The sequence below is a fragment of the Pipra filicauda genome, unplaced genomic scaffold, assembly GCF_003945595.2.
Source record: "Pipra filicauda isolate LSUMZ 115617 unplaced genomic scaffold, ASM394559v2 scaffold572_size285001_pilon, whole genome shotgun sequence".
In the NCBI taxonomy this organism is placed as follows: Eukaryota; Metazoa; Chordata; class Aves; order Passeriformes; family Pipridae; genus Pipra; species Pipra filicauda.
Window position 1 is genome coordinate 236,136 of NW_024104723.1, and position 25,430 is coordinate 261,565.

At 41.0% G+C, this 25,430-nt stretch overlaps 2 protein-coding genes across 8 annotated transcripts; one reads left to right on the forward strand and one right to left on the reverse strand.

Moving 5' to 3' along the window:
* Positions 1 to 1,748: 1,748 nt before the first annotated feature.
* On the reverse strand, positions 1,749 to 12,773 carry AMIGO2 (adhesion molecule with Ig like domain 2). Of its 7 annotated transcripts, none has more exons than XM_027730726.2 (3): positions 12,656 to 12,773; positions 6,339 to 6,426; positions 1,749 to 5,250 (listed from the first exon to the last, which is right to left on the reverse strand). In XM_027730726.2, the coding sequence occupies exon 3, from the start codon at positions 5,175 to 5,177 to the stop codon at positions 3,600 to 3,602; it is 1,578 nt and encodes a 525-aa protein (XP_027586527.1). In that variant the 5' UTR covers positions 5,178 to 5,250; positions 6,339 to 6,426; positions 12,656 to 12,773; the 3' UTR covers positions 1,749 to 3,599. The 7 variants fall into 7 exon arrangements, with proteins under 7 accessions (XP_027586527.1, XP_027586525.1, XP_027586526.1 ...); XM_027730724.2 differs by lacking the exon at positions 12,656 to 12,773 and adding an exon at positions 12,223 to 12,613; XM_027730725.2 differs by lacking the exon at positions 12,656 to 12,773 and adding an exon at positions 12,223 to 12,613 and having other exon boundaries at positions 6,339 to 6,549.
* On the forward strand, positions 11,807 to 25,335 carry LOC120324524 (translation initiation factor IF-2-like). Its single transcript, XM_039387534.1, has 3 exons — positions 11,807 to 17,898; positions 19,481 to 19,610; positions 24,341 to 25,335. The coding sequence occupies exon 1, from the start codon at positions 12,099 to 12,101 to the stop codon at positions 12,933 to 12,935; it is 837 nt and encodes a 278-aa protein (XP_039243468.1). The 5' UTR covers positions 11,807 to 12,098; the 3' UTR covers positions 12,936 to 17,898; positions 19,481 to 19,610; positions 24,341 to 25,335.
* Positions 25,336 to 25,430: the final 95 nt, after the last annotated feature.

Sequence of the window (25,430 nt, forward strand, 5' to 3'; positions counted from 1 at the left end):
ACTGGGCAAATAGAAAAAAAAGGAACAGAAGAAAAATTCCTTAAATATGCACTCTCTTTCTCTACATATTTAATGATCAAAGTAATGTTTACCAAAGAAGCAAAAAGAAAGTCAGTAAAATCTAAATTGCTCAATCTGTAAATGAAACATGTATCCTGTCTTCTCAAAAGCTACTATGTACCAATGCCAGCTCTCATTTAGAAGTATTTGTTTTAATTAATCAATTTAAATAATCCCTTACAGCAACTTTGCAGTACATCCAGAGATCATCTTCAGGAAGCCGGTTCTTACACAGTGCACAAGGAAGCAAGAGGCTGTGAAAGGTCCCAACTCTTGCCATAGCCAAATGGTGACAATTCAAGCTTGCAGAAGAGAATAGAAGTGTGTGCTGGGTGGGTCAGCTACTGGCTGTAGTCCACAGGGGACTGTCACAGCTGCATTACTTTAGGGATGACCACAATTGTATGATTTGGCCCATAATGGCTGGTTTATTCTCAACCAGTTCAAAGACATGAGACATTATTAGGAATAAGCTGCAGACAAGGTATAAAAGTACTTTGAAGGAGGTTGATTTATCCTAGTAGGAAGAAATCATCTTGTGCAAACCTAAATTAAAGTTTATGGCTTAATCACAACTTGGCCCTAGGGTTTTGCTTGTTCAGAAGAACAAGCTATATAAACTGTTAGTTCTTTGACACTGTCAAAAATTAGAAGTTCTCAGACATCTGTTTTTTTGAAGAAGTGATGCTAAGGAAATAGATACATTACTACCTGGAGCACCATTTGCCCAACAAGCAGGGGGTAAACACCTGAGTTTAAAGGACATGGTGCTGGCTGTCAGAACCCACTGCAGAAGTCAGGCTGATATCAGGAAAGCAGTTCACCCTCAGCTTCCAGCTTGGATGGCAGCTGTTCAGTGCATTTGAGGGGCAGTCAGACATGGTATCTGTTCATCGTGAGGTGGTCACAGTCAGACACTTGACCTTATTGAGGTCAGAAGAGATGACCAGCAAGCAACCTACTCTCTCTCCTGCCACTACAGGTGGGGAACAGGGGGATAATGTGGTTGCACAGCTGCTGTTGCTCCCCTCAGGACTGGCCTGACAGGTTTCATACTGGCTTCACATGACTCCTTCACGAAGGCTAATGCCTTGCAGGTGTGTGAAGTACTGGAAACACAAAGAGGCAAGGACATGATCTGCCAGAGCTGTCTGTAGCCATTACCCTTATTTTTGATCCATGAGACAGCTGGAATCAATGCAACAGTCCTTTGAGCAAGAGAAAAGTTGCTCACTACTGTTACAGTGGTGGAGGACATATATTCATAGGAGCTCCCCAAAAAGACACAGCATTAAGCTATAGCTTAGAGCTCTGCCTATGACCTGTGTGGCATGGTCTCAGGCACAGAACACAAGAGAAAGCAAAACCACCTGGGGTTATTGGAGCAGCATGGGGAATATCTCACTCCAGGCATCTTGCAGAGGCAGTGAGTGACCCCATGCCCAGTCAGACTTCTTGCCAGTAGCTTGGTACCTTTGCCATACTGCAAACCCCTTTTAAGACCATGTCTGGATTGGTACAAGAGCACTCAACACCCCAGAACTGAGCTCTCTCTGCATTAAAAATATCATTCAGATTTTTTGTAGTTGATGGAAACAACAATGAGAAATCCAGGACACAGGCTATCAGATAAGACATAGAAACTATTTTTAAATTTACACAATAAAAGATACAAACTCCTAGTCATCTTCCTCTCTTAAATATTTATTATTCTCTACCTGGAAAAACAATTTTGATTTTCCATTTCCCTGAATATCTTCATTAAAATCTCCAGCAGTCTGCTAATTCCACATACCTTGTACACAACACAGAAATGCTGTTTCCTGAGCTAATCTGTTTGTCAGATAGCTTGTTTTCAAACAATTAGCTACATCAGGATTTCTCCATAGCAAATCAATTGCTAATAGCTTTGGCTTAGCCAGATATGAGCTTTAGCATGATGATACACTTCTCAAAAGAAATCACAAAAAATGGCCAGTAGCTGTTACAGTAAGCTTCTCAAAAATAAGTTACAGTTGCCATACCATGTAGCCCTTTGATTCTCATTTTGTTTATCCTTTATCCTGTCAGTATATTCCCCCAAAATAGAGTGAGACAGACATGCTCCATTTACTTGTCTTTGGTAAATTGTAATTCCTTGAAAAACCTCTTTGAAGTTGCTGCTTATCAATGTGAGGAAGACTGGCAAGTCTAGCCCAGTCCCAATGTAAGCAGGCTTAAATTAAAAAAGGCAAATAAAACAGAAAAAGAAAGAGCAAATAAAACCGTATGCTTATGACAATAACCCAACACTTCATGCAACCTATATTGCACAACCAGTCCAGGTCAGTCTTACAAGATTTATAAACTTTAACCATGCTACATTTGGGCAAGGAAGAAAGCACTACTCATAAGACAAGTGCCAAGCCTAGGCAAAAGCTGTGTTTTCTGAATTGAGTGTGTAAAGTCTTCTATACTTTCCATGAGTTTGTCCAAATACTGTATTTCCTCTTTTAAGAAAAAACTTTAGGAAACAAATTTATTAAGGCTGCAGGAACCACATGCCACTGAAAAAAATAATTGAAATACTTCCCCTATTTCATGAAGTGATCTCTGAAGAGAAGCCACCCACCTCTAAGATTAAGTGGGAGCCATGGTAATGGTGGCAGATTTGTGCACCACATGTGACACCAAGCATACAGTATGCAGCGGTGGTTAAGAAAACTGGTTAGAATCAATCCAGTTACCACAGCTTAATTAGTACTCTAATTACTCCTGATTAGTATGAGTCCCCATGACGGACAATTTTAATTCTTTGACTAAGGCAACTGCAAAAGTAGTGTGTTAACTTTTCATTTTGTGAAATATTTATAAACAAATACAAGCACTTGACTTCTCACAAGTAATCTCATGATTAAGTTTTGCATAAAATTATTACAATATCCCTCATTTAATGTTTTCAAGCAATTACTTGCAAATACACTATCAGTTGAAGGCCATAAACATTTACCCAGTGCTGCTAGCCATACCAGTGGCAAATTTAATTTTTTGTGCTGATCAGTCCAAGAAAAGTCATGAATTTTATCCCCTAGTAATTTTATGGAAAGGTTTCATGAGCCCGTGAAAGAAATTGCAGGAAGTCTGGACATTTTTCTCAGTAGCCATGTGAATTTGCTTCTGTGCTCACTGTAGAAGAGCTGATTTATAAGCGCAACCAAGAGTGGTGCACGGGGGGCAGCCTTTGCCTTTGCAGGTCAGCTATATGCATTGAAACCATCGTTAAGCATGCACAAGAAATTTCTATGTATGGAGCAGAAGGTAAAACTAAGGCTATGCATGCACTGAAAGCATTCACATTAATGCCATGCTGTTTGCTTTTCCCAAACAAGGTATCAATGTTGCGTGGCCCTGCACTCAAGAGAGGAGACGCAGTTCAAGGACTGACAATACATAAATTTTTTAAAACATTTTCTCTCTTTTTATTTGTTTTTCCTGATGGTTGCTACAAGCAGAGGAGGTATTCAGAAAAGTAACTGCACAATACAGACACAGGCAGCAAACTAAGTTGGTGGCATGAAAGGTGTATCTGAGAACACAGAGTTGACAGAATCAGAGTCGGATTTTGTTCGAGTAGTTTTTAAGATACTCTCAGTAATGACGCTGTCATTAGGAAACAGTTTTACTTTCCCATTCTGACTGTGTTTTGGTTCGTGTACGGGTTCCAGAAAAGCTACCCGTTTACCAGTGCTAGCCTTCTTCTCGTCTGCTGGCATTGTAGAATTCAGCTCTTGCGGCATTGTAGAATTCAGTATGGAAGAGTGGGCACTGCTTTGGTTCAGCTTCCTCTTCTTCTTTTTCGCCTTACATTGACATGGGCAGGGGGTCAGATAGAGATACAGCAATACTAAAATAATACTGGCCACACAGGCAGCAAGGGTGGTAAAAGCTGTATTAAATGCTTCATGAGCATGGGACCTGTTCATTGTGAAATTGCTAACATTTATTCTAACCTCTACGGTTTCATTTAATAATCTTTTCTTATTTATTGCGATGCAGGAATACAGTCCTGAGTTCTCTAGCTGGGCATCTGTTATCTCCAGGCTGCCATTAGGAAACACCTTAAAGTTATTGGTCTCCCTGTCTGGCTCCAGCAATCTATTGTCTGGACTAATCCAAACAAAGTGTGTGCCCACATCACTGATTCTGCTGTCACAGTGTACAATCAGCCTGTCACCAACTTGGGCATCATGAATAAACCCAAAGGCTTGGAAAGAGCTGTTGACAGTGCTTTCAGAGCAATTCAGAAAGTTGTCGAGCAGTAAAGGCAGTTTATTGTGACCTCTCGGGTCTGATTGCAACAAACAGCTGTACTCATTTTTGAAGTCCACCACTGAGCTGAACTGCCTTTGATACCAGAAGATTAGCATGGAGTACAGGACGCAGTCACAATTAAATGGGTTGCCGTGAAGATAAATTCCACTAAGTTGTTTAGCTGGCACTGAACTCAAGCGCTGAATAGGCATCAACCGGATGTGATTAAAGGAAACATCCAGCAATACAAGGTCTGTCAGTTTATGTTTTCCAACATATAAGTCCAGTGGGAAATTTGAGAGCAAGTTGTAGCTTAAGTATAGTTTCTGTAAATTGTACAATCCTCCAAACGCTAAAGAGTCAATCTGTGTTATCTGATTGTTGTACAGCAGGAGAACCTCCAGTGCCTTTAGCTCCTGAAACACAGGGCTGCCCAGTGTCTTCAGGCTGTTGGATGACAAGTCTAGGTACTTCAGATTTGGAGTTGTAGAAAAGCTTCCAGCGACAATGCTGCTAATGCTATTATGATTGACTATTAAAGTGTTCAGTTTTTCAAATAACACTGGGACCCATTCAGGCTCCAAAAGCCCAATTCTGTTATAACTCAGATCCAGCCTTTTTATACATTTATAAAGATTTCCTGGTACTCGACTGAGGTTCTTATTGGTGCAGCTTATGATATCACTGGCACAGATGCAGGCTGTTGGACACATCCCTGGGGCACTGCCACAAATGCTTACTGTGAAGACCAAGAGGCATGCGAGTCCTTTGCAGTTCACTTTAAAAACTCCAAGTTGAGTAGGAATTGTCTGCCTGTTTAAAGACATTGTCACTGTCTCTTAGCTGTCTCCCAGAGCTCCTTCCCACAGATTATACGTGCAGTTAGTTTTGCACCAGTTGCTGTCAAAAGAGGGATACAGAGGTACAGCATGTTAACATTATCATTCATACCCTGATTGATTTCTTACACATGTCTTTTGAAAAATACAGGGAATTAATCCTTAGTGTTTCACATAATTAATTGTAAAATATAATTCTTAGGTGATGTAAGCGTAACATTGGCTTTATATAAACATGAAATTCTACATTCATGTGTAAAAATATACACTATAGATGCAATATTTTTGGTCTTCAAAAAGAATGCAACTATTCTTCAGTCTTGGACCAAGTAATGCAATTTCTGATAGTTCATTAAAAAAAAAAATCAAAAATGTTCCTCTGTGGAACATGACTTGGTAATGGTATCCCCTACCTGTTTCCAAACCAGCACAGACAGAAAATTCCCAGTACAGGAAAGAAAAAGCCTCATCTAAAAATGTTATTTTCTAGTCTAGTGGGAAGCAGTTATAATGTGTTTCTTTATGATCAGAAAATGTCACACATTTTCAAGAAAAGAATTTTCTCAGACTTCTTAGCTTTAAATGTCATACGAATTTTTTTTTTTAATTCAGTAACTTACAGTTAAGGTATCAGCCTATTTTTAAAGATGTTCAATTAGAATATTTTGTATTCTCCATTTTGCTATTTGGCTACTTCTACCTTTGCCAATAAGTGTTGAGGCAGAAATCTTCTATGCCTGGTGCATACTTCAGGCACAAGTTTTGGGAACTTTAAGTAAGAATGAGTCAGCTGTTTCTCAAAACTTAGTAAAGGAAAAAAATATTTTGCTCATATGCAAATAGTAAGAAAAAACCCAACCATACTCTTTTCTGAGACTATTTTAGAGTCACTGTGGTTTGAAGCAGGGACATAACATTTGGCACAGTAGTGATTCTGTGCTAAGGGACATGCTTTTTGCCATCTTCTAAGAAAATGTACACATACCAGCCGAGTAATGTTCTCTCTTGTTCTCCCTGGATACCTGTTACGAGTTTGCCAGTAAATTCACAGGTAAGTTCATCTGCATTGATTATTGTCACCCCTTCAGAGCTCAAACATGGTATTCAGTTCCCACGTACCCTCATATTCATTTCTCCAATCTCACCCACCTGTTGGAGCAGTATCTGAGCAGGACGAACCCTGTAATGCCTGCTCTGAGCTGCTGATAGTGGCTGTGGCCAGGAGCTGGGAGGCTTCCTGTGAACAGTGGGAGGAGGAGAAAAAAGCATCCTCAGATGGAAAGTGAAACTGTATTCTCTGATGATGCAAGATGGATGAAGAAAACACGAGTCTTGAGGACAAAAACATTAAAATCAAGACCTAAATGGTGGAGGGAAGCAGGGCAGAGAGACAGTCAAAGAAAGTGAGAGAGAAAAGAAGGGTAAGAGATACATAGGGAAGGTAGTGCAAAACTAGGGGAGGTGGATGCTAATGGAGCATCATCACTGTTACTAACGAAGCAACTGAGGAGGAGGTAGTTTGAGGATGCAGAAGTCAGTCAAGGCATATGAGACTGGAAAAGCAGATGAGGAGGGTGTAAAGAGGACTAAGCAGAAGACAGGCAAGAGATTCAGGAGGTGAACCTTAGACCACACTTCTCCAGAGAATTTATATCTGCTACTTATGAACCTAAAATTACCTATGCAATTTATTAATACATGCAAAATGCAAACATTTCCACTCCCCCTCAGTTCTTTATTTCCCTTGCCTCTAACCCTCTGCCAATCTGGCAGGCTGCTCAGTAGCTGGCAGGTTACTCTTAAGTCAAGTGGTAGAAGATGTGCTATGAAACTAAAGAGCTGAACCTTCTAATGACCCATCAAAAGAAGAAATATGAAGGCAGTAGGATGGGAGAATTCACCTTTCACAACAATTTATATATACATTGGCTTTAGATGTTTGTATTCCCAAAAAAACACCAAGAGAATGGCAGGACTGCCAAGTCAAGTGCTCAAAAATTAAGGTGTCGGAATTAAGATTTCCTTGCCATTTTTGATTTTTATATACAGTCTTTGGTTATGTGATAGTTTTAGTCTAGGCCTTCCTCGGTGATCAGTTTGTAACCAAGGAAGTGGCCATGTTCCCAGCATTCCATATGATTTTTATGCAAGCCAGGGTATAAATAAGAAGGAGAGAGAAGCCTTTTCCCTCTTCCCTTCCGGTGGATCTAAAGGCACAGGTTCTCTGCTGTTGGTCCTGCTCATGTGGGGGAGTCAGGCCTAGTGAACCCTTGTAGGCCGTGGGAGCTGGAGGGTGCTGGCGGTCGTTTGGCGCGATTCTGCTATTTCAAGGAGAGTAGTAAGATTTTCTTTCGCTAGTTCTTTATTGATTGTTATCGTGCATACCTGCTTCTGGTTTCTTTTGTGGTTTTGTCCCTTTTCCCCCTCCCTTCCCCTTTTTGGGGGGTTGTTTGGGGTTCTCTTTTTATATGTACATAGTATTGTAACTGTATATAACTGTGATATATGTAAATATATATATATTGATATAGCTCGGTTAGTTTCGGATCTTTCAGTTTCTATAGTTTTTTTCCTTTGCCCAAAGGGGAGGGGGAGGTTTTTGCTGTAGTCTGGGGGGATCTGGAGGGAAGCCAACTCCAAATGGCTACAGGTTACATGATTGCTAAATTTTCCTCCAAAACCTTTCCTCACACTGTGCACAGGTTTTGAGGAAGAACAGGAAAAGAAAGGGTGATTACATTAGGAGCTCAGTAAATGCCTATATCTGAGAACTGGAGCATGTCCTAACCTCTGCCACAAAATTCCTGTGAGCTCAGGCAAATTATGTAAACTGGTGACTGTTAGAAAGTAATGAACACATTAAAAGCACCAGTTTGGAACTTAGAAAATAAGGAACCTCTGTGTGTTAAGTTTGGAAAGGACTCATCTGAAGAAATGCTGAGATGCGAGTCAGAATGCATGACTCTAGCTGCCGCTTCTGACTGCAAAGGCTTCTCCATGCTTCCCTCTCTATACAAGGGATATAGCAACATGATCTTAGCTATAGAAATATTGTAAAAATAAACTGATTGGTTTAAATGAAAGCTTAATATCAAGATTCATAAACTCTTCTAGGCTTTTACAGCCTACTGAAGCTTCTAACTGCATGGGGCCTTCAATGGGAAGTTAGGAACCCAGACGAATATTTTTTTTAAACAATCTTTTAGTTAGTCTACTGTATGAAGCAAGGCATCTGAAAATGACATACCATAAAACCATGTGCGTGAAGACTGAATTATAAAGTATCCACAAAATGGGAGATGTACTGCTGTTGCATAGGTTGCCTTCCCACTAACATTTGAGTGCCTGATTCTGCAAGCTATGCAGCGTAACTTTTAATGTAACTGCACTTGTTCCAAGACGAACAGCACTTTCAAAAATCAGTTCCCATGTTGAATATAACTGCGATCCTGGAGACACTCCCAATGGGATATACTAGGTCAATGCTCAGGTTTGGAAGGGTTAATACACTAGATAACCTTGCATGTTTGTTTCTGACCATGCCTACAACTATCCCTGAGCTAGTCTGCGACCAAATCCCATGGGCAGATCAGTGGGTACTATAAATCAACATAATACCTTTGAGTTCTAGGGAGCAAAAAAAGCTTGCAAGGGCTGAAAACTGGGTTGTCCACTTTCAAAGCTTGTTGAAGTTGAAAAATGAAAACTGTTTCAGATAACTTGCCTTGCCTGGCAGGGCAAATCCAAATTACAGACACCCTAAACATATCACAGGACACACAAGATGATTTAGAGATTACACTGAAGAGCAGAAGCATTCCTTGCCATGCCCAACTCACAGTGCAGTGCCTACATTCCCAACAGGTTCTCTCCCCTTTTGGAGAGTAGGACTTTTGAGTTGCAACTTGCTCTTCAACCTGTGTTCCCCAAACCTTCGACACAGGTTACCTAGGATGGTCTGCAAAGCCAAGCACGATCAACATAAATATTTATAACCTATGTGGTCATTTGAACTTACTCAAAATAACTGCATAAATATTTCTAGGTAGTAACGTGCATGTGTTAAGTGGAAAGGAAGAATAAAGCCTACAATTAGCCCTATATTGAAAAGTGGCATTTTGTTTCACCCCAGTCACATTACTTCAGGTCTTAGAAAAGTCCTATTTTACAAATTTCAATATTGCATATTTTCTCAAGAGAGATACTGCTATTGAACACTATCAGCTAACATTTGTCAACAGACTCTGGCAAACTACTTCACCATTCTTTCTGAATGAGCTAGGTAAATAGTTTTTTGATTTACAGTAAAGTAAAGGGCATGGTTGGGATTTTTGTTCTTGAATTCTTTTCAAAGAAATAATTTCTTTGTGGTGTTAAAGTGTGCCAAAAACACAGTACTCTCTGAGATAAATCATCTGTGCAATAATGGTACACATGCCTCTTAACTGTTCAAGAAGAAATGCAGGACATTTCCTGCTATCATAGGGAAGATCTTCTGTAGTCAGGAACAGGTAATGTGTATGTGTGTATGTGTGCTATTGGTTTTTGTGGGGTTTTTTTCCTTTTTTTTTTTCTTATTTCTGGGTTGGTTTTGGTTTTGTTTTGTTTGGTTCTTTTTAAAGTAATGAGCATCTAGAGCTGCTTATGGAAAAGGGGAACGCCAGGCAACATACAGCCTCACCATTAGTTATCACTAGAAGATCAACTAATGTCCTAGACACTCATTTCCCTTTTCTCTGGGATCTCTCTCCCAGAGAGAGATTATTAATGCCACATTAATAATCTCTACACCAACTTTCTTATCTCCTGCAAGTACCTTCAGGCTTATTGCTGTTTCTTCCAGGGGACCTGTACACCAAACTATCTCTCCCAGTTCATTTGAGACTTTGCTAAAAAACTCCTTATGTGGCCCATCTCTTAATTTAAGCAGTGAATTGGACTGAAGTCCTTTTGAAAATACTACCGCTAGTCTTTTCATCATAAAAAAATTTGGTTTGATAGATGTTATTCCTACTGTAAAGCATTTTCCTGGTGATGCAAATAGTCCCACATCTGGCTGGTACATCCTGCAGAGTGAAAATGAAAACATTTGCACACAACCTCACTGTACCACTGCAGGAACAGCAGCCTCTAGAGAGCGCAAACACCAGAAAATATTACAGATCTCAGTTCACCCTCCAGAAGGTTCACACCATTTCTATATCCCCTACCTCCTTCCTTGCACCACATCTCCTATGACTGTCTTCTCTTGAGTCTCGCCCCAGTCTCATCAGCACACAAATCACTCATACATCTTTGCACCTTCTCACTGACTTCCAGTGTCTACATAGGTGTTCTCCCACTATACCAGTCTACATATCAGATGAATCAGGGCTGTATTAGTTAAATATAATACATGAAATGAAACAGTAGTGGTTCAGATGTTAACATTTTCTCATAGCTCTATTATTTTTTTCTGGTATGACATTTGACAAAGCTTTCCTCATGAACTCAGAAGAAAAAGTGCTTTTTAGAATGGGGGTTTATTAATTTATAACAAAAATACTATACAAGTATAATTATTCATGCTTTTAATCCTAATTTTGAAAATCCTGCTTAAGTACATGACACAGCCATTAATTACAAACACACTAGTGGCATCCTATGCAATTAATCTTTCAAAAAGTTACACTTATAAGGAAGGTCTGCATAAGATTCCATTCCTTGTGTGTGTTCGTGGGGAAGATACTGTCAGAGGAAATATTCCTACAACGGCCATCTCACTTCAGTCTCCAGGTTCTACTCTGCTTTTATCACTCCTGAGTGTAAAAGGAATTCTCTGCATCAAATCCTCCTGACAGCTGTGCTCAGCATTTCTGACTGAGCAGATCTGGATTACTCAACCATCATAATCCATGAGATTTAGTGACATGACGGATTGGACAGCAAAGACTGTTGGTAAACTACATCTGGGAGATGTCTTGATACACTGGACTAAATCCCTGATACACTAAATTGTGTTTGGTGCAGGAACTAACAGTGATGAAAAAAATGGTTTATCATATTTGCAGCAAGCTGATCCCGAGGTCAGCCTGGCAAATGGAGTGGTATCTCTGGCCAGCATCTGGCCAGACCTCAATCATGCTGAACTAGAGATTAATTTGTCCGAGTAACCTTAGCCAGATAAAACTATCATTTCTTTGAAGAGAGATTTTCTCTTTCTTTTTTTTTTTTTTTTTTAAGCCCACGATAATTCACTTGGCTTAAAGAAAACTGAGACAGAGATGAGCAACCGGGTGACGTACAGAGCCTCAGTCGGAATAATCAACAGTCTCTTTACGGCAGTACCAGCTACATGAAGTCAACACTTATCCCTCTGAGGGAGAACAAGGGAAATAAATATTCATCAGTGAAACAATAAATTCACCCTTTTTGTCATGTTATTTTGTAAATCAAGCTGCAACCAAGCTTAAACCTTGCAAATTACTTCAGTTGCTAAGGAGATCAGCAAATAATTAAGAAAAAACGCAATGATAAGCGGCAGTGCCTCTTACAGTATCGGTAACCAGTCTCCAAGCAATGAATTTCCATTTCCTACGAAAGTTTAGTTGCCCAGTGTAGGATCCCCACCGCCTCCAAAATTTATCTGACGGGCTAAAGTTCAGAGAAATACCCTTGCCTATGAGGTGGGGGGCTCCTGCCAGTCTCCCGACAAGGTCTGCCCGCTCCAGCCCCCTGATTCCTATCGAGAGTCGACGGAGAGCAAAGTTTCGGTGAGTCCAGTGGCCGGGCACGCTAAGCCGGCATCGGACCGAGGGCACTCGCAGGCATTCCGAAGGGTCTCTAACTGACTTCCCTGGGCAGGCTCGGCCACTGCCGCTCCGCTCCACGGCGGAGGTACGGACTCGGTCTCCCCCGCCCGCTGCCGGCATGCGCTCGCCCCCGTCTCTGGCGGCCCATCTCAGCCCCGGCTCCTGCCCCGCTGGACCCTGTCCCCCGCCATATCCCGGCTACCGGGCGATGTCTGCTCCGCCACCCCGCCGGGCAGCGTTACCTGGAGCTCCCGGTGACCACTTCATGTCCGGGGAGCGCGACGCCGGCCCCGCCGCCGCCTCCAGCCCCGGCCCCGCATACCGCGCTCCGCTCGGCTCCGGGGGAAACTGGGGGCCCCGAGAGCGCGGCAGCGGCTCCGCTGCGCTCCCCCGCGGGCGCAGGCAGTGCTGGCCCGCTGCCCTCGGGAACGGAGCTGAGGCCCGAAGCTCGGCACCGGCGGCGGGTGAGGAGGGAAGGCAGCAGACTCCCAGTCACAGTGGCGACGGGGTTTTTATCGCCTCCTGCCTCCGCCTTCCCGGTCTCTCCCGCTGCGCAGCGCCGGACCCTATGCCGCTTCAGTCCGACGCACTCCCGGGGGGTTTCCGCGGCAGTGGGTCGGAGTCATCGGTGCCCCGGGGGAGGAGCGCACCCGCTGCCCCCGCTCCGCCCCTCACCTCCCAGGGGGCTGCCCCGCTCCGCCTCGGTCCGCTCCCCTCCGGGTCTGGCCGCCAGCCGCTCTGCCCCCGCCGACAGCGGGAGGGCTTCGCCGCCCGGGTGGGCTCAGCCCCTCCGGTGCACACCAGCCCCGAGCCCCGAGCCTGGCCTGCAGCTCCTCGGCGCCCTGGCGGGGGGCAGGCAGGCCGGCTCTGCAGCCACCGGGGAAGCCCCGTTTTCGGAGGAGTGGACGCTGCTGAAGACGCGGTCCCCGTTAAAATACATCAAAACTCTCCGTAAGGGGAGATGGAACCTCAGGGTGTTCGTAAGGGGCGGATAAATTTAAAAGGCATCGTGTTAGCTCTGGAAAACCGTCCTCTGGTTCATTAAATGATCAAAAGCCACGGAGGCTCCGTGGTAAACTGGGCTTTGATGAAAGCAAAGGAGTCCATCAAATGATACAAGTGGTTATCTAAAATTAATTGCTATATATACCGAGATTCTCTTGACCATGGAATCTGTGGGAGAGCTGCTGCAAATGAGGAAGTGTGACCAGATCAGGAAGAGGCAAAACTGCATCTGAAAGCCCATGAACACATTTCCCTCTTTTTCACACTGATTTTAACCTCCCGCAGTGAAGTTTCTCACTACATTTCCACCACAATTTAAAGTACCCTACATTTAGAGACTGACACCCTGGCTAGTTGAGCAAATAACAGAGATTGTGGATTTATTGTCATCCAGATATAGTTTATAGAACAGTTCTCGGCAAACGGGCTTGCATGTTAAAGCTGCTGCGAATCACACTTTTCTTCCAAAACCAAAGTGATTTTTAATATGAGGATTCATGGCTACATATAAAGCTCAAATTTAAGCTACAGGCAAACTAAAATTCTTTAGTATGGTACAAGGTATATGTTACATATGATTCAATACAGATCTGGTGAGATATAGGTGATACTGCTATTGATTTCAAAGCCTTTTAAGCCCTACCTTATAAAAATGCAGCTTTTTTGTCATCATTTTTTATTTTGTGCTGAATTTCTGCATTTCTGTGCAGTAGGACTACACAACACTGAAGTAATTTTAATCTTCAGGTTATTGATTCAACATTGATTTGTTTTCAGACTCTCCATAGGAATATTCATTTGTTTAAAGAAGCTTGTTGTCTTCATGTAGACTAAACCATTAAACTTTTCTGGTGACCTCCATGTTACAAATTATTAGGTGAAATTTAAGTTGGTCACATTGCCAATACAGTCTGACAAAGATGGTAGTCACTTTTTTAGTTTCCTTCCCTGCTGTCAAGACTGAATAGGTTGACCCTGCATTCTTTGTCAAGACCTACTTATGGAATAAAAATTCCTTCTGTGGTAGGATATGGAGTAGCTGTCCATTTGTGATTTTTGTACACACTTTCATTGAACTAAATTAGTTTTAAAATACTAACAATTTTAATTGAAGTTTGTTCAGACCTCAGTAAGTGTGAAGCACTTGTAGGTGCACAGTAACAGTACTGCTTGTAGCTAAGATATCTAGATTACAGTCATGAGAGCAGGACAAAGTGATAATTCCCTTGGGGAAGGCAGGATTCACATCAAAGGGAAGTCTAATACTTACGGTAATAAGAATTTTGTTTTCCAATTCTGTTTTTCTTGTTAATGCTGACTGGGATTTGCTTTTTATGTTGGAGATCTCAGGGCCCAGATTCTCAAGAAATTGATGGGAGTGGTGATGATCCTTACATGAGCTGCTCAGATTACAGAGAGAGGTCATCTGCCAATAAGCAGACTTTGCAGAGACATCATGATCAAGAGATGTATTGGATGGTCTGAAAGGAGTTCAGAACCACAGGACTCTTGTAGGTCTGAAAACATCTGGTTGCTGAAAATTACTGAAAGCTCAGTAAATTTTGATCCCCCAAAAAGGTTTTGAGAGTTGACAAGTGCATGGCATGATTCAATCTAATTCATTGTGCTATTTCACAACATAAAGGTGCTTTTGTCACTTGGAAGATTGCTTTTTAAAATCTAGTTTGGATGAGAACAATTGGTAATTAATTTTCTTCTACCAGATAATACTGATGTGAAAACAGTAACTATCCAAAATCTTTGTGGATTATACACGGACACAAGCTGTGTGAAGCTGACAGTACATTAATTAGGATGTGAAACCTTTCTTTTGATACTCTGTACAAATGTAAGGTTTCTAGCATCACCAGTAGAGATTTTTATTGCAGAGAATTGCTGATAGCTGTCTGCTTCTTCCAAAACCATCAGGATTCTGCCTGTGTTTCCCTGCCCCTCTACCAAACTATCTATTAGAGTGAAAGCTTTTCAGTTCTTGTTTTCACATCCTATGCAGTGCCATACAGACTGATAGGGCTTGATAAGGTCTTTTAATAACAATATTTCCCTTATGATCTTGAAAGCCCCCACAAATACAGAAATGCCTCTGGTATCTTCAAAATTAAATCTGTTTAGTAAAAAGGCAATTTTATTGCAGTTATATAATTAAATTGATTATTAAAGGACTTTAGTTTCAAAAGCTATTTGTTTAGGGGGAATTTATAATACCTTCATGACCGCAGTGTAACTACTGGGCTAGGGACTAATTAGGAAGGGGGTACTGGAAGAAATCTTTGTTCGCGAAGGCTAGGCATGATGACTGGAAGAAAGGAATATCCTCCACTTCCAGAGCCTCTTAGGCTCTGTTTCAGGCAAGAGCATGGTTTTCCTGCCATAGTGCTCATGCAGGAGGCAGGATTTCCAGTCTCCAGTTTTAAGCCTGGATATATACATTATAGCCATTAGATAGCACACAGTAAAAAGGGTCAGAGTCATCTTCCTTTTTGTGATTCCTGTCTCTCCATCCTGAATTAATTCTGTTTCAGTGTAAGTCTGGTCCGGGCTTTAGGGTACTTCAGTTAGCCGGGAGAGGAGGGCTGCAGTGCCTCTGCGTTTCGCTCACAAGATCCACTCTGTTGACAAGCAGCAGATCAAGGAGACCATCTTTCCGAGTCTGCTCCCTTGAGACCTGTTCCATAAAGTTGTCATTCAGTTTTTTAGGAATATTCTAGCCCAAGTGGTACCAGCTATGTGATGCTCCCAGTTAATTTCTGGCAAGTTGAAATCCCCATAAGGACAGGGGCAGTTCACTTGCAAGTGTCTCTTAGTTTTTCAAAGAATAATTTGTTGGCATGATCATCCTGGCTAGGAGGTCTGTAGCAGACTCCCACAATGACATCTTGCATTATTTGTTTGCTCCTTGATTCTTACGCAGAGGCTCTCAACAGTGCCATTGCCAGCTGTGAGCTCCATACATTCTAACCCTTCTATTACATACAGTGCCATCCCTCTGCCTCTTCTGCCTTGCCTATCCCTCCTGAAGGGACTGTAATTGTCCAGCAGAGCACTCCAGTCACAGGATTCATCCCACCAGGTTTAACTTATGACAACGATGTCAAATTTCTGGGACTGGGCCAAAGCTTCAAGCTCCTCTTTTGTTCCTCACACTGTGTATGAGTGTAGAAACATTTCAGGTGTGGTACATTGTAGCCAACACTTTGTGAGGCAGATTGAGGGTTTTCTCAAGTTTTGGCATACCATCCCATCACTCATCACTGGTGAGCCTGGTTTTGTCCCTTTCCCTCTTCCAAGCTAGTTTAGAGCTCTGTCAAGAAACCCCGCCAGCTCCTGTGCTAGAACTCTTTTTCCCTCGTGAGACAGGTGTATCCTGAAAGGTGTCAGTAGACCAGGTGTCAACTAGATCATCCCATGGGCAAAAACCCCCAAATTTTTCTGAGTACACCAACCTCAGAGCCACTCATTGACCTGATGGATCTGCCTATTCCTATCAATATTATTCCTTGTTACTGGAAGAATCAAGAAAATCACTACCTGTGCTCCTGATCCCTCTACCAACCATCCCAGGGCTCTGAAGTCTATTGATAGCCTTCAGACTTCTCTTTGTTATTTGGTCACTGCCAGTTTGAGCAACCAATAGCAGATAGTAAATCAGAGGGCCTTACTAGACAGGAGGGTTATCCAGTAATGTCCCTTATCGGAGCCCCTGGGAGACAGCAGGCTTCCCTGTGAGTTGGGTCCAGTCTGCAGATCAGGCCCTCCACTCCCCTTAGTAAGGCGTCTCCTGTTACAACTATCCTCTTTTCCTATTTACAGAGGATGTCTTGGTGCAGGGTACAGCTTTTGTTGTTTTTGGAGGCCCCACTACCCCAGAAAGGCCTTCATCCACCTCATCAGTTTTCTGGCCTTCCAGAGCCTGTTGTAGAAGGTGCCAGTCCTACTTGTCAAATTCTGAGAAGGAACCTTCCTCCTGGTACATGCAATGACTCCTCCTGCTTCCAGCCTTCATCTTTAACAGACCCTTGACTAACAGTCCTTTGACTAATAGCCCTGCAGGGTTTTGAGTCCACCTGCTTCTCCACTGCAATAGAGATTCAAGACTCCTGAGAGTCTTAAGACTGTAGTGTCTCTGAAAATGATTGATCTGCCTTTTGCTCATTTGCTCGAACACTACAAAGCCTGTTCACTTCTTCCTGTAGCTCCTTCACCTGGCGACACGGTTCTTCAACCACAGCACACCTTCTGCAAAATACCTGTTTGTCTACCCCAGCCTCACAAAGAGCATCCTGGCAACCTGTGACCTGGAGAGCTGTGTCTGCCATCAGCAGGTCTGTCTGTCTGGAGGCCTCTGACATGGCTGGTTCAGTGACTCCTGCAGCTACAGGTGATTGAGCTCTACAGCGTGTCAACAGCATAAATGAAGAAGCTTAAACTAGTATGCTAATAAGACCTGGGCTGCAAGGATGTCTTTGCTCTTCCTTATGAGATACTAAGTCTGTTTTCTGCCTCTATTAGCCGCTCCTGGATGGTCAGAGAGGAGCTCTTCCTGCCTGCGTGAACTGCCCTGCAAACTGCCGTGTCACACCCTCACTGATGTGCCACAACCCTGTTTGCCCGTTCCTGTTCACTGCTCTCTGGGTCGCTCATGCTCCCTGCAACCATTTAAATGTTCCTGGGTCGCTCCTGGCACTGCTCCCTCCTTGTCTGTTTAGCTGCCAAGGGCTTCCAGGTCGTGGGGCTGCTGCATGGGCTCTTGAAGTCAGGAACACCGCTGTACAGCTGGATCGCACCCCCTGTACTTCCCTTCACTTGCGTCCGCTTAAACCTCGAAGAGACATGGGGTGTCACCTGTCCACCAGTGCCACCTTTTCTCATTTGCTCAGAATTGCCACCAGCTGGTAAGTACTATTGAAAAGGGAGTAAGAATGGCTAATGTTAAGTTGACCTTGTTAGGAGTGCATATACTTCAGAATAAAAGCTTTATACTCCTTATATTTATTGATATAGCCCTGACTTCCTGCCTTTTCTACATTTAAATGCCTCTTTAGTATCTAAAATATTGGTTCCTGAATTTGGCAGATTTGCTGTCACTTGCAGTCCTCTCTGATGTCTTTGTTATCTCAGGGATTTCATAAGACCAGCACATACATCTTAAGTGTCTCTGTTTATCAAATTGATTTACTTGTTGTGTTCTGGCACCATCGAGTTTGCATATAATTTACTGAACATGCAGTTTGGATTATTTCTAAAACATGGAAAGAGCTTGAACCAAGGTATTCTCCATCCAAAGGTGTGTTTCATACATTGTATGAAAAATGAATGAACATTCTCAGTTCTTATTTTGAGCTAGATTTGCCATTGAAATTCAAAAGTTCAGAAAAAATAGAGGTATCATTGGCTTGTGTGCCTTGTGGATTTTTATGGTCCTTAAGTCTGAATTTGCAGACCTCAAAACCACCCAAAGACATTGTAAAGCATTGTTCAAGTCTTTGGAGCACATTTATACGCAAGGAAGGCATTGTTAAGCACTGGAGGGTAATTTATTTTCATTTTCTATTCCAAAGGCAGCACTTGAGAAAATGTTACAAATTAATGGAAAGTTATTGGTTCAGTTAATTTAGCCTTTAATAGTAAGAACATTTGGGAAAAATAATTTATCGTGGCCTTGAGCATTGTCTTTTAAAGCAGTATGATAGCTTTTCTATGATAACAGGTAGGTAACAACTTTTAAAATGGAGTTCTTGCAAATGAACCTTGCTGATGGACTTTAAAGGTGATTTTGAATGCACTCAGGTGTTACTTATTTATTGGAACATCATGTGTCTCTCATATACCCAAAATAAAGCAGAAAAATTTTTTAGAACACCAGATTCATTTTGCAGTATAATGTGATGTAGTGAGTTCCTACAGTAACTCTAAAATAACATCTAAAGAGAGAACATGCAAGTGTTTTTTCTATTAGAGCTTGGCATGGCAATATATGAAGTATTTGTGAATAATCTCTAGATTTGCAATATAGCCATGAGGTAAAGGAAGATGGAAAATCTCACCCTCTCAGCTGTAGTTGCTCATGAATACAGCACTAGAATGGCTGTACTTCTCAGGAGTTATGGTTCAAATCCATTCAATGAATATGCAGCACTGGTAGGAGATTGAGGAGGTTCTGTGAAGTGTCTAATATTGAGTGTGTGACTCATTTAATTGGCTTCTACCTCCTGATCCCCCTCATACTTTTCATGGTACTTCTGCACATTTTCTTTCTCACTCCAAGATATGCTGGATAAGACAGGTCAGTCTTAAACATGGTCTGTCAGGTGTGTGTGCCTAATTCGCGGACTTACGGAGTGGAAGAGAGCACAGGAGGTGGTGTGTTGCATAGAAAAAAATAAGTAAAAATAAAAATAATAAAAAAGCCCATATAGAAAATCAGTCCCCACCTACAATCTTCCTCTGCATCTCTTTCTCTCCATATGACTCAAGGTGCCAGCTGGGGGCCTCCATTCCGTGACCAGTGTGTGGAATCCCAGATGACAGTGCTGCAGGATCCTCCAGGCTGATATGAAGACACCAGATCTAGTACAGCTCACCCCTACAGCTGTGTTTCCTCAGGGTGTGTGTGTGGGTGTAATTACATGGCTGAAAAGGAGAGAAAAGTTTCTTCATACAAATTCCTGCAAAAGAGGGTTAACTGTAACTCCTCATGACAATGCGTTACAGCTGCAAGGCACCAGAAATACTTTTTGGGAGATGTGAACAAATGTTTTATTTTTACCTTTTATAAAAGAAGAAACTGAAGCTCCTAACAATTATTATGATGCGTTTTTCCCAGCCTGTGTCCTTTTTTAAAGCAGATATTTTACCACTAGCTTTTACCAAGTAGCTGACAATTAACATAGGAAAACTAAGTAGGAAATAAATAAAATTGGTCAACAAGACTTACTTTACAAAAGCTTTTATGATCCATAGTAATCCAAGCTAAAGCTGCTCTGACTTGGCTTCGACTAATAACAGGGATAAGCACAACCATCCATTATCATTAATCACTTTTGGAAAAAAAATATATAAGGAAAAAATCTGTTTAGAACTGGCACTATGATTCTGACATGAATGTAGCTTCCCTGCTTATTCTTTCTGGCAATATATGATCAGGAGATAAAAGGACAGATTGCCCATTATTTATAACCATGCATCTTGAAATCAGCAAGGGTGACTGTAAGGGAAGAATTCTGTTTATATGCAGAATCATGTTCAGTAGGCTGCTCATTCTTTTTGTTACAACCATAAACCAGCACAGTCCACTGCAGCAGTGTATATCCATAATGACCATGAACTGCCCTCTTGTTTGCAGTGCCTTTGGGAATGCTGAAGTGGCCCTTCTCACTGAGCATGCCTCTGACATACTTTGTATTTTGCAGAGAACATTTCTTCTTTCTGGTCCTTATGTTTCAGGACTGAAACAATTGCAATGTTGTTCAGTGCAGTTTGCTCTGAAGTATATTTGTGTTTGCAGAAATGGGAATTCCCTGCCTCACTCCCTCCATCTTGCTTGTGTCTTGTGCAGGGGTAGAAGTCAGTATTAGCATCTGTTCTGGGCTAAGTTCACAGTAAGGGGTGCCTGAAAGTTCCCTTTAAACCCTGATATTGATAAGGAGGCCAACAATCACTGAAATAACTATGGGGTTTTTTATTTGACTATGTTTTGAGGCATATGATATGGCAAAAGTTAGGAGACCTACTTGTGGCTCTGACCATATCCCAGTTTCAATATAGTGGTTAATGCCTGTAAATAAATCAATACATTTTTATTGATTAAATTCAAAAACATACTATATATTCTTATCAATGTACTCAGTTGAGGTTATGGTCTTTTCTAATAGAGACTCATTTCCAATACACCTATTGTACCCTGGATGGCTGATAGCATCTGAGTGCTTGGATTTTGTAAAATGGAGAACTAAGAAAAAATAATACATTCAGAATAATATAAAAATATTTCAAAACAGCTTATACTTTGAACTTTAAATGTATCTGAAAAAAGTTGACAAGTCTAGATCTTGAGACCAACTTTAAAGTGGAGGAAAAGAGTATTTTGAAAAATGATTATCCAAAAAGTGAAGCAGAGAAGCATCTTTTGATCTAGTAGAAAAAAACCCATAATGCTGCAATGAGAAGCTTTCACAAGCCATTGCTTTAGTCACCACTCGCAGCAACATTAAGTAACACAGAAATGTTTGTGAGCATGGAAGAGTATATGAGAGAGAGACTTAACCTGTCTGCCTCCCTGTTTATTTCTATTCTCATTTCGATATCCTGAAGAAGCAATTATTTATTTCCAATCCTGAAACAAGAAAACTTTTTTAACATCTTTGTTTTTGCACTTGATTAAAAACTCCAATAGAAGATTTTCATATGAATAAAGCACCTACTGGGTGTCCTGTCCATATGGAATCTCCAGTAAAGCTTAAAAGCTCATGTTCACTTGCTCAGTTCTTCTTCCCACAGTCAGAGCATTTGTTTGTTATTTCTCCTTTACCCAATGATTATTTTTATGAAGCTTGTAGGTCTAATATTATATCTGAGACTTTAATGCCTCTGTAAGTTTTACTGAAACTTAAAGTCTCTGGGGAGACAGAAAACTGTAGTAACAGACAGTCTGTCTGAATAAGCCTTGTTTCCTTGATGCACCATGTTGGAAATAGAACAGCTGAAATAGGATTACAGTGCCCGGTCCCTGAAGAAGGACAAGTGGGAGATCCTGTGCATTGTCTCTGCCATTTGTGTCTTTTAAGTGTGGGGGACTGCAGTCAGCTTTGTTAATGGTTGTACACATATGGTATAATCAATTTCAGCAGGTACTTTCACTTAGCAGCCAGTATAGCCTAATTTATGGCTGATCTAATTGATAAGAGACTAAACAGAGTCACATTGCTAGGTATTGCTAAAGTTAAAATTGGGTAATTCTGGTTAATGACACAGTAGAGTCTTTGGACCTGCTTGGTTCAAAAAGCTTTAAAAATGCAGGAGAGAATGGACATCACTTCATCCATTATTTATTAAGGTCAACTCGTCTTATCATAATTTTTTCCTTTCATGGGCTATGTTTTTTGTTAATAAGACTTTTCAGGTCTACCACAAATTTAAAATACAAAGTCTGAGTCTGCCTAAGATCATGATGTTACACAAATAATTTTTTTTATTTGCCCAGGACACACTCATCTTTATCATTCATGACAGCAAGTAACCAGAAGGAAGAGATTTACAAAGCAGCAAATTTTGTTTTCAGAATGTCATATCTGCCTTCAGCTGGTTGTCTGTAAGTTTATTACTGAACTACTGTGTTCAAGGAAATAGAAAAAAAATCAGTCCTAAGTTTTATTTGCATTAGTAACTAAAATGCTTTTAATAGGAAGCCTACATTCCAAGCAGTGGAAATAAAATGCCATTCTAATCTGTGGAAGGACTTTTGCTCTTTTGCCACTAGAACAAATCAGTTTTTGTCAGACAAAGCCTTTATTATTTGATAACTTCCTATGCCCTCACAGATGACCATGTTTATTTCCCAGCAGCCATCTGACTGCTAGAAGCTTGAAGAAGAACACATGGTGAGGCAAACTAACTGCTATGCTTTAACCATCCAAGTCTACTTTTCCTGTAAGCTCCTGGGTTTTTTGGCCACAGAAAACATCTACTTTTAATGAACACAAATAAATCAATAAAATTCACATGTATGCTATTATGAGGTTTCCTTCCCTTTCTAAAGGGAAATATGATTAGCATTTTGAACTCCAGATACCTTCTTGGGATTTTAAATATAGCTCCCTGTTTTTTTAGCATCACTACAATAATAATGATCATAAACATTGGGAGAAGCTGCAATGAGATGATAATTTGTGCCCCTTCTGTGGTTATTCTTGGCCTCACATAAATCCATTAATACATTTCTCTCTGGATTTCCTAGAGCTGATTTTTATATTCATGCTTGTATCCAGTAGGATGTTACAAAGGCCAGTGTGACTGGACACAGTGATAAGACTAAGAGTCAAGTAAGAATCTGAGTCTATTTTAAGTACTATTTCCTTTTTTGCAATTGAAATGCAGAGGATGATTTTCTTAACTTATAGAACTAAATTTTGAGAGTCAGATGGGATTTTTTAATATTGGAACAACTTTGGTTTTTTTCATCTTTGGCCATTGCTACCTATTTCATCTTGAACAGTCTGTACGCGCACATTTTCTTTTATCCCTTTGTTGCTTATGAGTTTCTTGATGTGACCCATGGCTTGCACCCAGCCAGACATCAAAGTATATCCTCAGGTAGTATGTATAAATACTTTTACTGAGTGTATCAGGTCATCTATGCTCTTTATTCCTTTTTTTAGTTAGTGCCGTCAGCAGGATAATTTAATTTTTACATTACTTCGGATCTTTTGGGTGGGAAACTCGGAGGATATAGACAGTACTCATCCTATTTTTGAACCTTGCCTATTCAACTCTGGTGGTGAGTTTCCACCAGTCATTTACTTCTCTAACATTTTTCTGAACCCTGCTGTTTTTGAAGGAAATAGAATTTCTTTTGTTAGAAAAATATATGTATGGTACATTTGGCAAAGCTGTTGCAACAGCTAAAATCACCTGAGCCAAGCCACTGCTTGTCAAACGTGCAGTCACATTCAGAACTTTTATTTAGATGAAGACATATCAAAATTTTATTCTAGATAGACTTGATTTTCAGTTTCATTTGGACTGACAGTACATGGCTGATGGATACTTGATGTTAGAGAGCAAGTATATGCTCACGTAAACTTATGCTTCAGATTGTTAGTTTGTCATACCAGTTCTTAAGAAATGACCAAGGGATTAATTTTGGAAGGTTAATAACACCTTATTTTGTTGAGAAAACTGAGCATTTCCCATTGTAAGCCTCAGGTTTTGGTTGCTTATAACCTTGTAAATATTTCACAGTTGGAGGAAAAATGTCTTACACTGTTTGTCTGCTGCAGTTGATACTTGATTAGAATGTGTCAGACATTTCTGAAATGTTCTGAAATACGTGTAGGAAAAAAAAAGAAAAATTAACAACCAGTATTGCCTGTGTTAATGTTTCTGAGGAGTTTTTCTTGGAAATGCTCTATCACCTCATTTTGCAGGAATTTGTGAAGAAGTAGTCAATTTATAAATCTTTGAATAATTATGTTTTGCACAATAATAAACCAAATACCCTAAAGGTTCTGCCTGGTATTGGAAATGCCCTAGTCTATGATGAAGCAAGGGGAAAAAACTGTTGCTGGGTCTTGAACCTGACATTTGAAGTGGGGGTTCGTCTCTTTCTTTTTTATTTAGTGATCAGTCCTGGGGACAGAACTGCTGGGAGAAGGGAGATCCTTCTGTGGCAGTAGAGAAGAGGAGTGCTTAGACGTGGGTGTGAGAACAAAACAATAATGGAAAAAAATAGTAGGCAGTAATTGCACAGAGAAAAGTTATGAACCAAGGTAAACACAGGTAAGCTTATTTCTGGTTGATATTGTGTGGTCAACAGTATAAATCAGAAACTACACTGAAACCCAAGATTTATCAAAAAAATCAGGTAATCATGGAAGATTTTAGATAGGAAGGAACTGTTGGAGACCATCTGGTCCAACCTGCCTGCTCAAAGCAGGGTCAGCTGTGAAATCAGTTCAGGTTTCTCAGGGTCTTGCCTAGTTCTGGCCTCTCTGAGCAACCCTTTCCCATGTCCCAGTTCAGCTTGTCCAAGCTGAGAAAACTTTGATCCTCTTTCCCAGGCAGATATGATTGACAAGCCATCTCCTGATTGGAAAACCTCTGAATCACCTGCCTAGTAACACTGGGTAAAATTTCAGTGTAAATACTGGCAGTGGATGGCAGCTCTGTGTGAGCTTTCTTACAGTGATTTTCTGTGAGACTTGTATAAAATGAAGTGTGCAGGTAGCCTGTAGCATCTGTCGGGAGTTACAGAGGTCTCTGCTGTATTCCCCTAATTTTTCTGCAGCCAGAAATGTACTTTTTTCTCTGTCTTCTGTCCTTTCCACCAGTTTACCTGTTTCTGATCTAATGGGAAAGAGATCTTCATAGAAACTAAGCTTTTATTCAGCCAAGCCTGGCTCTGCGTGAGCCGTCACCTGCTCCTAATAGCCACCCCACTCGGCCTGAGGATTTAGCTTGGCAGAACTCAAGGTTTTCAGGGAAATAAACTTTACAATTTATCTTCACATCCACTCAAGCACATCACATAGTACAGCAAATTAGCAAAGATTTTTTTAAAAGTAAAAATCACTCCATACTGCAAAAAGAAAAAAAAAAAAAGAGAAAAAGCTAGTTTTGTCCTTCTCCCTGTTATACAAAGTAATTAAAATGTTTGGAAATCTAGAACAATATTTTGATTAACAGTGTTTTCTTGTTTCAATCTTTTATG

Bases quoted from the DNA above. Each gene is read 5' to 3' on its own strand.
- AMIGO2 (XM_027730726.2), bottom strand. From the start codon at position 5,177: ATGTCTTTAAACAGGCAGACAATTCCTACTCAACTTGGAGTTTTTAAA.
- LOC120324524 (XM_039387534.1), top strand. From the start codon at position 12,099: ATGCGCTCGCCCCCGTCTCTGGCGGCCCATCTCAGCCCCGGCTCCTGC.